General features: G+C 36.9%; 1 protein-coding gene across 2 annotated transcripts in view; it reads right to left on the bottom strand.

The window, feature by feature from the left end:
- Positions 1 to 1,043: 1,043 nt before the first annotated feature.
- cab39 (calcium binding protein 39) overlaps positions 1,044 to 13,351 on the bottom strand; it is a 29,143-nt gene continuing 16,835 nt past the window's right edge. Inside the window, exons 7-10 of one of the 2 annotated variants that reach the window (XR_015508482.1) lie at positions 13,019 to 13,084; positions 6,293 to 6,436; positions 3,940 to 5,146; positions 1,044 to 2,205 (exon numbers count right to left, since the gene is read on the bottom strand). Coding sequence is in view for 1 of the 2 variants with exons in the window: in NM_001002145.1 (NP_001002145.1) it covers positions 4,958 to 5,146; positions 6,293 to 6,436; positions 13,019 to 13,084 (399 nt within the window). In the remaining variant the exon portion in view is untranslated. 2 annotated transcript variants of the gene reach the window in all.

Here is a 13,351-nt window from a genome sequence, read left to right as displayed (position 1 = left end):
GTGTTATCCTGCTGGAAGTAGCCATCAGAAGATGAGTACACTGTGGTTATAAACGGATGGACATATTCAGAAACACAGAATGACACAATGCTCAATTGGTACTAATGGGCCCAAAGTGTGCCAAAAAATATCCCCCACACTATTATACCACAACCAGCCTGAACCATTGAAACAAGGCAGGATGGATTCATGCTTTCATGTTGTTGATGCCAAAATCTGACTCTACCATGCGAATGTCGCAGCAGAAATCAAGACTCAACTGACATTTTTCCAATCATCTATTATCCAATTTTGGTGAGTCTGTGCAATTGTAACCTCAGTTTCCTGTTATTAGCTTACAGGAGTGGCACCCGGTGTGGTCTCCTGCTGATGTAGCGCATCTGACTCAAGGTTGGACGTGTTATGCATTCAGAGATGCTCTTCTGCATACTTTGGTTGTAACAAGTGGTTTTTGAGCTACTGTTGCCTTTCTATCAGCTCGAACCAGTCTAGCCATTCTCCTCTGACATCAACTAGGCATTTGCGCCCACAAAACTGCAGCTCATTGGATATTGTTGCATTAACGTACCTAATAAAGTGGCCACTGAGTGTATATTATACTGTATATATTAGTTTACAACTCTGCAAACGAATGCTAAAGGATACTGTAGTATTAATGATAGTAAACTGATAAACTGTAATAAAACACTGTAGTATACAGTATTTTATTTAATAGTGTAGTATTAGTATTTAACATCTATCTAGCTGTCTGTCTATCTATCTATCCATCCATCCATCCATCCATCCATCCATCCATCCATCCATCCATCCATCCATCCATCCATCCATCCATCCATCCATCCATCCATCCATCCATCCATCCATCCATCCATCCATCCATCTATCCATCTATCTATCTATCTATCTATCTATCTATCTATCTATCTATCTATCTATCTATCTATCTATCTATCTATCTATCTATCTATCTATCTATCCATTTAACACTATCCATCTTTAGTGATTAACACTACAGTTACCCAAACAAAGACAGTAGAAACAAGTATTTTTATTCCAAACTTTATTTCCAACTGTTAGTCTGTCTACAAACTGACATTTCAGATGAAACTCCATCATTTCTGCGCCCAAGTGTTATTACTCAGGCCAGCTCTACATAGGTTAAATTGGACCATTTAATTGAAACAGACAGCAGGCCAAGAGGTTTCCAGCCGGTCCGTTAAAGACGTCCATGCTTAATCTAAAGGCTGCGAAATACAAACATGCACTGATATGCAAGATAGGTTTACTAATTCTCAGAATTCTTAATGCTCGGCCAGTTACCATGTCAGGCATACAAGATGACTGTGATTGGCTGCTGTTACAAGTGCCAACCAATGAAAGAGTCTAGTCTGTTGTAAAATCGCAGCTTATGGTGAGTTGCCCGTCACCATATAAACAGGATAAGCAGAGACTCAAATATGAGGAAAACTGTTTAAGCTACGCAGTTTCATTGCATTCATCACTAAAATAAAATACTGTTATAGACATATATTAATCCCTGTATTTCTGACCAGAACTGTAAACATTCTGCAGAACATCTATGAGTAAAGTTCTGCATTAAAAGTAACATTATGCATTCAAAATGAAGGGGTTTATGGCAGACGATTGTGGCTGGCTGGTGAGTAAAAGCAGTCATAACCTGAAAATGATCAACCAAAACCCTGCACTTTCAATTTTAGGTGTTTTTTTTAGACGTGGGGTAAGCTTAGATTAAAAAGAAAAACCCCTGGAGCAAGTACCAGATGCTATAAAACAAACCTAAAAAAAACATTCACAGAGTGTGAGTGAGCTTGAGCCGCTCGTCTACATCCAACCGTTTCAGATTCAACTCCAGCTATAGTAACATCTCACAATGGATTAGTTAATTTTATCCCCAAAATAAAAGGTACAGTAAGAAAGATGATACAGTAAGTGGGCTGGTATATTAAGTAAAATCACACAAAACCAGTAAAGAACACCTCACCTCCAAATTCAAGAGAAAGAATATCGTTAAATGTTTGTACAATCTCTTTGTGCAAACATTTTGATTTAAATATGATTGCATTGTAATTATTTTAGAAAAAGTGATCATCAAAAAAATCATCATTTATTGTAACTCATGTGGTTTTAAACCTCAATGGGTCTGTTTGTTTCTTTTGAACACAAAAGAAGATATTTTGAAGAATGCTAGTTGCTGACATCCATTTATGGACTTCCGTACTTGGAATCAATGGGTACCAGCAACCAACATTCTTCAAAATATCTTCCTTTGTGTTACACAGAATATCAAACAATCCAAATAAGTTTTGAAAAACAGAGTAAATGATTACAACTGCATTGTAATTAATAAAAAAAATAATAATAACAACAACAACAATAGTAATAAGCTTAAAGGGATAGTTCACCGAAAAATTTAAATGACCTCATCATTTGTTGTCACTTGTGTGGTTTTAAACCTTTAAGTTTCTCTATTCTGTTATACACAAAAGAAGATATTTTGCAGAATGCTGGATGCTCGCCCATTTATTGACTTCCATACCTGGAATGAATGGGTACCAGCAGCCAACATTCTTCAAAATATCTTCCTTTGCGTGTCAACAGAATAATAAAAAAATCCAAATTGGTTCTGAACAACAGTGAGTAAATGATTACTATTGCATTGTAATTAATAATAATAACAATAAGCTTAAAGGGATAGTTCATCCAAAAAATGAAAATTACCTCATCATTTATTGTCACTCATGTGGTTGAGCTTTTATGAGTTTCTTTGTTCTGTTGAACACAAAGGAAGATATATTGCATAATGCTGGTTGCTCACACCCTTTTATTGACTTCCTTTCCTGGAATCAATGGGTACCAGCAACCAACATTCTTCAAATTATCTTCCTTTGCGGTCAACAGATTGATATAAAAAAATCCAAATAGATTCTTAACAACAGCGAGTAAATGATTATAACTGCATTGTAATTAATAAAAAATATCAATAATAATAGTAATAATAAGCTTAAAGGGATGGTTAACTCCAAAAAAAAAAAAAAGAAGAAAATCATTTATTGTCACTCGTGTGGTTTTAAACCTTTGAGTTTTTTTCTTCTGTTAAAGATATTTTGCAGAATGCTAGTTGCTCACACCCTTTTATTGACTTCCATACCTGGAATCAATGGGTACCAACAGCAACATTCTTCAAAATATCTTCCTTTGTGTTCAACAGAAAGATAAAAAATCCAAACAGTTTTTGAACAACGGTGAGTAAACGAATACAACTGCATTATAATTAATAAATAAGCTTAAAGGGATAGTTAACACAAAAAATTTAAATGACCATTACTTATTGTCAGCACAAAAGAAGATATTTTGAAGAATGCTGAATGCTTACACTCTTTTATTGACTTCCATATCTGGAATCAATGGGTACCAGAACCAACATTCTTCAAAATACCTTCATTAGCTTTTCAATACAATAAAATAAAAATTCAAATAGGTTTTGAAGAATGGTGAGTGAATTGCATTGTAATCATATATATATATATATATATATATATATATATATATATATATATATATATATATATATATATATATATATATATATATATCCTTAAAGGGATAGTTCACACAAAAAAAAGAAGAAAATGACCTCATCATTTATTGTCACTAATGCAGTTTTAAACCTTTGACTTTCTTTTTTTTTTAACATAAAATAAGATATTTTGAAGAATTTTGGATGCTCACACCCTTTTATTGACTTCCATACTTGAAATCAATGGGTACCAGCAACCAACATTCTTCAAAATATCTTCTTTTGTGTTTCAACAGATAAAAAAAAAAACGTAACTAGGTTTTGAACCACGGCGAATAAATGATTCAGTTAATTTCTTGGTGAACCATCCTTTTATTATCTGAAAAACAATTCTGAAAAGCTAGTATAAAGATTTACTATAGAATCATGATTTAGTTCAAATCAATGTAAATTTTTGATGAGCAGGTCACAAAATATAACATTTCTCTTGATTATGGGGTGACGTGAGGTTTTGTCAGATTCTACTATGCATTCAGCAAATGATCAAAAGCTGACATTAAATGAGAATGTCTAAAAGGTTTGAGTACTAGACAAATACTACACCAGTGGGGTTAGTAACACCGAAAACTAGAATAGACAGATCATAAATTTTAGGGTTACAACCACAGAAAGCAGAATTAACAGCGCCAACTTTCCATTCCACCCATTCAATGCAGTGACTAATAATGATAAACAAAAATGCCAGCGTTAAATCAGAGACGGCGCTAACAAATCAGTATCTAACCTCTCACATTTACTCGTCCACACGTCTCTCGAAATGACTCTGACACAATAAACCGTTACCATGTCTAAGGTGCTAAAACACATCCTACAAAGCCAAAACAAATATGAAAAGTGAAAAAAAACAAACCCTATGTACACGTTCACTACTCATCCAGGATATGCAACCTCGAAATGTGCAAAACATGATGCGTGCGTCACAGGAGTGTGTTTGAATGCTATACGAGATATGACAAATGCATATTCATCACTGAATTCATCACTATCCAATTAGCAAACTCCCATCTGTGTAGGTTTCTTAGCATCTGAGTGTATGTTTGTTTGTGTATGAGGTACAAAAAACCCCTCCTGTATGTGCAATAAAGCAGCAGCATCTATTTCCGTCTTTTCTGTTCACTTTGCTCGTTTTTTTAAACATGAGAATAAAACATAAATCGAGGGGGGAGAGGTTGGATGTCCAACGAAGCAAAACCCTTCTTCAACATCACTCACCGAGCTCAAACGGCATTTAACGGTTCCTGCAAAACACAAAAACATGCCCAGCGCTGCGGCCACTCAACGACCCAGAGAGCCAAACATTGCCCAGACGCCACCGTCTAGACTTCCTCTATGCGTTCGTGTATATACTGGTGGTGATTCTCAAGCGTCCTGCGGGGTCGGCCTCTTGAGGTCTCGGATCTGTTTGATTAGATACGTCTTCTCGTCGCTGAACTGCTCGTCCTCGGCGCGGTCGTTCTGGAACTTGCTGAGGAACTCGATGAGTTTGGTTTGGTTCTTCAGCAGGATGTCCAGGATGGGCGGAGTCTTGTTGGGATTGGCCACAAACACCTGAATGATCCAAGAGAAAATCAATCACTCAGAATGCTGAAACTTGAGATGTGTTTCAGCTTCGCATACTGGTAAGGAGCTACTTCAGAAAACTAATTAACGGTCTTCAATGCCTGCCCTTGGTCTTACCTATTAAACATAACCCCGCATTTCCCCCGTTACTTAATGATAAAGCATTTAATATTTGGCAGACAGCAGGAATTACTGGCCCTAATTATGAGTAACTAATTAAATTAGCTAAAAATGAACAGTAAAACTTAAGTGGCTAAAAAATAAACTTATTAACTAGTTACTCTTTAACTAATATTAAGCTCAACATTTGGCTGGTAAGTTGGTATAACATGTCAATAGCCCCTTTCACACATACAGACCTTTCCGGAAAATTACCGGCAATTTTCCGGAAAGGTCTGTATGTGTGAACAGGCCCTTTTTGAAAATACCGGTAAATTCGTTCTGGCTATTTTCTGGAAAGAGAAGTTGTAACATTACCGGTAATTTACCGGAATGCTGCGCTGAGTGAATGCAAAAGGAAGATTGCCGGAAAGAGCGCGTGAACATCTAGAACGTGCTGACGTGAGACGCCTGCTTTAGCCAATCAGAACAGTCAGAAGCATTCACGTCCGCGCGGTTTATGCGAATAAAAGCCTTTGAGTATTTTACCAGACATATTTAGCTGCTAGATGTTAGTCAGATAACGTTTATATGTTCGTCTTAATGCCAACTGTGTAAATAATTATCGATAAGATGCTTATGATAAGCCGTTGTTTGTTTACCTTCTGCGTGTGCCCGTGAAACAGCCCATGAGCGTCAGCACACACATATCATGAACATCTCGGCATGCGAAAGTGTTTCTCTATATGTTTTCATCGAAGTTGTTCACACAATACTGATCCATCCACAGAGTTTGTGATGTACTCAAATGTTTACAAATACAAGCGCAGCCGTTTAAAGCTCATTTCTGGTTAATGATGTCAGAATTTACCGGTATTTTGGAATGGATGTGTGAATGCTCTTTTCCGGAAAAGTTCCTTAACGTCCTCGCCTGTGTCAACAGCGTTTTTTGGAATTTACCGGTAAAGTCAGTGATACCGGTATCACTGTGTGAAAGAGGCTAATAAATAAATGTGAGGGTGGGAGAATTTCTACCTTAAATACATGAAAGGCCTCAAACTGGATGTTGCGGCTCTTGTCTCTCAGTAGGTTCATCATGAGTTTGAGGTTCTCTGGTTTGCTTATGTACTTGGTCATGATAGTGAAGTTGTGCCGGTCCAAGAGCAGCTCTCCCAAAAGCTAAGAGGAAACACAAACCACACATTAGAAATCCATAAACATGAAGTTACAGTCTGTGATTCTGTCGGAACCCATTCTGGAGCTTTACAGTAACACAAATACTCACAGAAAATACACAAACTAGTGGTCAACTTTTGGGGTCAATTATTGTTATTGTTTTAACACTAGAACTACACATTTTAATTGTGTAATTTGATAACTAAAACACACAACACCATAATATCTTGACTTTTCCTGAACGTGTGTATATTTTATTCTAACATTAAAAATGACAGAAAATTACAAAACAACTGAAAATGACAAAATAATCCATAAAAAAACATTTAAATTACAAAAGAGTTTTATTTCTACCTTGACTGAGGATAATGTTAAACTGCCTACAAGCATTTCAGCATCCGCTACTGTTTCTGTGCCTTTGAATGTGCCCCTCTGTTGCCTAGCAACTTTCTTCTAACAAAAACACAACATCCTGATAGAAAAAAACCCTTTACTTCAGACACGTCTTTAAACTTCAAAAATAACATACGCACTGCGGTGAAAAATACAAAATGAGGAACGCACTCTCGTGCAACTAGTACACAATTATAGACTACATTACAAAAAGATTTTATTTTTAAGATAACAATGACTTCATGAAACAAGCAGAAGCGGTTTAATTGGAGTGCGTGTTTGTTCTGCTTGCATGAACTAATTTAATACGAACCCGTCACCTGCATCCAAGATCGGAGTCTTGCAAACTGAACATTATCTATATGTTACTTTTACGCAATAGTTATGACAGAGTCAGACTTGTTAACTAAACTGGCAGTCCACATGCTGAGGCACAGATGACAGACATTCAAAGCTTAAGTTTTTAAATCTCAATCGAATCTTCAAATAAACTACATAAAACATATACAAAACGTTCATGACAGGTAGAATTATTCAGAAACACCACGATGGCCATTTCAAGTAGTTAAAGAATCCTGCTAGTTCCAGTGTTTTAGAGATGAACACTATAAAAGAAATTGAAGAGTAATCTTACAAAAGACTTCAAATAAATGTTGCTCTTTCAAATCTTCTATTAATATCAGTAAAAATATATGAGAATTTCCATTTCAATAAATCAGCCCAACTGTTTTCAGCTTTGATATAATAAGAAAAGCTTCTACAGGAGCAAAATGCCATGAATATACAGAGTAAAAAGTGATTAGTTACTTAAAGCGAGTAAACCAATTGCTTTAAAAGCAACAAGCTGACTTTACTTAAAAGTAACGTAAGTAACCCCATTGTAGGGCAGCACAAAATAAAATTAAGGGGGGCTAATAAAGACTTCCACTGTATATATGTACATATATACACACACAGTTGAAGTCAGAATTATAAGCCCCCCTTTATTTTTCTTTTTTTAACAGAGCAAAGAAATTTTCACAATATGTCTGATAATATTTTTTCTTCCGGAGAAAGTCTTATTTGTTTTATTTTGGCTAGAATAAAAGCAGTTTTTAATTTTAAACACCATTTTAAGATTTAAATTATTAGCCACTTTAAGCTAAATAGTTTAGTGATTGTCTACAGAACAAACCATTGTTACTAGCCTAATTACCCTAACCTACCTAGTTAACCTAATTAATCTAGTTAAGCCTTTAAATGTCACTTTAAGCTGAAGGGTCATGAAGAATATCTAGTCAAATATTATGTACTGTCATTATGGCAAAGAATAAATCAATTATTAGAGTTGAGTTATTAAAACTATTATGATTAGAAATGTGTTGAAAAAAAATCTTCTTTCTGTTAAACAGAAATTGGGGAAAAAACAAACAGGGGGGGCGAGTAATTCTGACTTCAACTGTACATATACATACAAACACATGACTTCTAAAGCAGCCTGACACCAAAAGCTGAAATTTTTGCTTTGCCTTGCATGAAACGTGCATTTTATTATTGTGGGATGTTCAACAGTTCTGCTGAACGCTTGATTTCAAAACCCACAATTATACTGATCAAGCACATAAATATAGGAAGCAATAGGATAAATCAGACAAACACAGATCTGCTGAAAGCACATACACTCTCCTTATATATCTCACTCAATACAGGCAAGCTTGCATAAACACAGTAACATGTTGTCAGCACTGAAACTGTTTAGTAAAAGCAATTCACTTGAAACAAAAGGCATTTCACAGCAGCGAGGAACAAACTTCACACTTAAACTTTCAGTTCTGATATAAGTAAAGCTGTTGCTGCCAAACGCTGTTGAAAGCAGCACAGATTCATGTAACTGACACAATTTACCTCTCTCTTACATAACAATGGCTGAAGGCTCCTTTACTAACTTAAAGGGCCATGACACCCCCCACTTTCGGTTAAAGTCTACTTCAGAATTTTTTCAAAAGATGCATGATTAATGGGCGTGGAGCTCCGCGAGCATCGGGCAGGAGTGGGCGTGGCCAGCAGGGGAGAGAACAACTGTTGTTGTCAGTTAGCTTACAAAATGAGACACAAACCGTGAGGAGACGCATGAGTTTATAGTTTACAGAGTTAAAATGCAAAGAAATGAACAGTGATTTAATGTCCTGCTACATTTGTTATTCGTAATTTCATAAACAGAAAACCACAATTTATATCATTATAAAGATAAATGTGTTCATGTAAACACTATAAATGAGGACTTCTCCCTTAATCCCCGTATCCAGCAGACTCAGTGCAGCATGTCTCCTGACCTGTCTATTTTAACCATTAGCCCTGCTGGTAATCTGGAGGATTTAGGCAAACACAGCAGCACGGCGATGTGTCTGAATGTGAACGAACTCCTGATAAAAGACAGCGTCCGCCATTCTCTAATTCTCGTGCTGCTCTCCCGACAAAAATGCTAGCAGCACGCACACAGCTTTGCTGTATGATCGGCCCTGACAAGATCGCGGGGGAAAACATGCAACAAACCCCGTGGATCATGGAAACAAACGCATATGAGCCTACATGAACGGCTAAATACTGTGCCGTGGTTTCCGTGTCTCTCAGCTCGGGCTTGACACTGGCAGGTCTGGCAGGTCTCATGAATAATTAGGCAGCCGGCTCTTCTCATAGGATAAGAAAACTCCGCTATGAATAATAATGAGAAACCGACGCGTCATCATTGCACTTGCAGTACTGCGCTACGTCGCCGATTTTGATCCCGCCCCAAAAATGATTTTAAACCCGGAAGCTGAAATTAGCTGACAAAAGCTCAAAATTATCCAGTTTTCCCCACAATTAAAGCTGACAGGTGCTAACATTGTCTTAACTGATGCTCAACACACACACACATCTTTTAATATAAAAAAAAAGTTCTCCGGGGTGTCCTGAACCTTTAAAAACGGGATATGAGATGCATGAGGTAATACATAAGTATTTAAAGTAAAAAACCTAGCAAGTGTCTAGCAAATAAAAGATAAAACAATTTAGTAATAAATCTGAAAATAATGCACAGCTGAAGTAATGACTCGTCTTCGAGGCACATTTTCATTACAGGCATGCATTATTTTCCTAGTGCATTATTTTATTTCCCAAACTGCTTTGGTCAGGTACTACTTATTTGTTTTTTGTTTTTTCAATTATAATCATAATAATCACGACCTCAGCACATCAAAAAACCCAAACCATCAGTTAATCCATTTTAAGTTCTGTCACAGATTGTATTGGACACCAAATAAGTGTTTTGTCTGTAAATGGCATATGTACAGAAATAGAGCCTATTGCTAACATAGGTCTATCTTGCAGGTTTGCACATATTTTGAAATCCAAAAAAAATCAGATCCTTCCTAACAGATCATGCTGCACAACTTTCAGTCATTTCAAGGCTGGAGTACTGCAATGCTCTTCTAGCTGGTCTCCCATCCTGCACTCTCAAGCCACTACAGATGAGAGTGCAGCTTGTCTGGTCTTCAATGAGCCAAAGAGAGGTTTCTAGTTGAAGCTTGGATCAAGTTTAAATCATTGATGCTTGCTTACAGGGCAGCCACTGGCACAGCACCCTCTTACCTCCACCTGCTCCTAAAGGTCTCCATCCCTTTTAGGAGCCTCCAGTGCTATCACAGAAAGGCTGTAAGTCACTTTCCAAAAATTTTTAATTCAATGATCCACGCTGGTGGAATGATCATCCCATTCCCACTCGGACTGCGGATTCACTGGTATCCTTCAAATGACAACTAAAACCCATTTCTTCAGAGAACAGTCCAACCACAGTGAATAAAACCACCTGAAGAAGCTCTCTCGCTCTCGCTCTCTCTCTCCTTCCCTCAAAAAAAAAAAACAAAAAAAAAACTTTTGCTCTAGCAATAAATACTCTCAGCACAAACAAGTTACTCTGAACAACTAGCGCTCAAGCCTGATTTATACTTCTGCGTCAAGTGACCGGCGTAACCCACGGCGCATGCAACGCTGTCTCTGTTGGTCTGCATTAACACTTCCGAAACGCTAGTTGGCAGTGAGGTGTAAATGTTCCTCTGTGTCGAGTTTCTTCGCTGCTTTTTTGCTTTTCCTGAACACTTCCGGGATGTATAAGTGGCTCAAACTCGCTAATTTTGAGGCAGCAACCGGCGGACGTGCAGCAACTTTAACTATGAGGTAAACACAAAACAAAACTTTCCATCCGGAGCTCCTTCACGGGACTCCACACTTGTAAACAATCGCTACATTGGGTTCGCGCCATTCGCGCGGCTCTCGGTCCCGCCCAGACTCGTCAGCGCTACCAAGCCGACCAATCACAGAGCTTGCGCTACGCGTTGTTGCGACGTGTAGTTACTTTTTTTTTAAGAGGCGCACGTCAGTGACAGCGACGGCCACGGCGAAGGGTTATGCGTCAGCGCTGTAGCATACGCCGGCATTTGACTCAGAAGTATCAATCAGCCTTCAGTGTGTGTATTGCCTCTTCTTGTTAATTCGCTGAATACCTCCTCAGTTGTAAGTCGCTTTGGACAAAAGCATCTGCTAAATCAGAGATTCTCAACTGGTGGACCGCGTCAAAATTAGTGGTACTCAGAGATCCTGCAGGTGGGCCGCAAGAATTAAAAAGGTTGAGAACCCCTGTGCTAAATGACTAAATGTAAATTATCTCTAAAGGTTGATTTATACTTCTGCGTCAAGCACACATGTATGCTACGGCGCTGACGCATAGCCCTACACCATGGCCGTCGCTGACATGCACCTCACAAAAAATGCAATTACACATCGCAACGACGCGTAGCACAAGCGCTGAGATTGGTCGGCTTGGTAGCACTGACGAGTCTGGGCGGGACCGAGAGCCGCGCGAGTTTTGTGTTTACCTCATTGTTAAAGTTGTTGCACGTCCGCCGGTTCCTGACTCAAAAAGAGCGAGTTTGACCCACTTGTACATACAGGAAGTGTTCAGAAAGAGCAAAACACAGACGAAGAAACTCGACACAGAGACACATTAACACCTCACAGCAAACTAGCATTTTGGAAGTGTTAATGCAGACCAACAGAGACAGCGCGCAGAAGTATAAATGCACAGCTACGCGCATTGCCTGCGCCATTGGTTACGCCGGTCACTTGACGCAGAAGTATAAACCAGGCTTAAACTACTACCACTGTAGTTTTTGTGCTTACCAACAAGTTGGAACGTACATATGGCATGGGAATGTGAGAATGTCTATGACAGAGATGATCAAAGTAGGGCCTGCAGGCCAAAGTTGGCCCATGATAATCTTTGATTTGGGCCGGGTAATCTTTTGTTTGTTTGTTTTATTGTTCAGTTAAAAAAAAAGCAAGCTTGAATTAAATGTTTTAATCAAATGTTGTAAATGAATCAGATTTATTAAATGGAAATGTTTGATTTCATTGTAATAAGCCAATTCTAAAATGTAAAAAAAAAAAAAATATATATATATATATATATATATATATATATATATATATATATATATATTTTTTTTTTTTTTTTTTTTTCATTACTTAGCCTAATACGAATAAAGTAAAGCTTTCTATTTATTTTGAAATATAATTTTTTTTTAAATGAGGAAATTACCCATGGCAACTTTGTAATACAGTTTGATATATTTACCTTCGGCCCACAGCCCTCAGCTATGTTTGTTTTTTGGCCCTTTTTAAGAAAACGTTTGGGCACCCCTGGTCTGAGTTTTAGAAGAAACTTTCATCAATACTGTCTGAAATTTTAGGAAAAATATTAAAAAAAAATATTATAGAAATATTATTTTTCCTAAATTAGGAAACAAAGACAGATTCCTCCATATTCTCTATTTGTATGGTATTGGTTTTCTCAGTTTTATGATATAATAATGTTAGAACTTTCATTTAATGTATGAGGTCAAAAAGTGAGCTCACTTTCTGTTCTATTGTAAATGACATCTGGAAGATTATGTATGGCCTCTTATAAGGAAAATCAATTAAAAAAAATCAATCTAAAGTATTTTATTTGTTATTTTTATTTATTCTTATTATTTTTAAAAAATCAAATAAATAAATGCATGATGAAGAGAATAGGAGACTTCCTTCAAGAAATAAGTCCCCAAATGTTTGATTGGCAGAATAAGTCAACAACAAATTGTGCCAACACACAAACTAATAAATTAACTAGTGTCTTACCTTCAGCGACTGCCTCTTAGTAACATAATTTTCTGAGTGAAGAAGTTTCTCATATTCACTAAAGAACTGAAAAACAAAAGACAAAAATTTTTTTTAATAACTTTATACATATTATACACAGTAAACATACAATTGTCTGACTTTTTTTTTGTTCAATACAAGATTACTTGTATAGCGCTTTTCATTATTATTATCAATTCATAACATTTTTACAAAATGCATGTATTACATTACAATCAATTCAGAAAAGTCAGGGAGTTGGGTATAGGGTGAGCAGTATATAAACATAGTTATCCAGCAGTTATACTTTATATAGTGTCACTATATAAAAGG

Source organism: Danio rerio, chromosome 15 (assembly GCF_052040795.2).
Source record: "Danio rerio strain M-AB ecotype USA chromosome 15, GRCz13ab, whole genome shotgun sequence".
Lineage (NCBI taxonomy): Eukaryota > Metazoa > Chordata > Actinopteri > Cypriniformes > Danionidae > Danio > Danio rerio.
The sequence above is the reverse complement of the archived record's forward strand: the minus strand, read 5'-3'. Positions and strand labels throughout refer to the sequence as shown.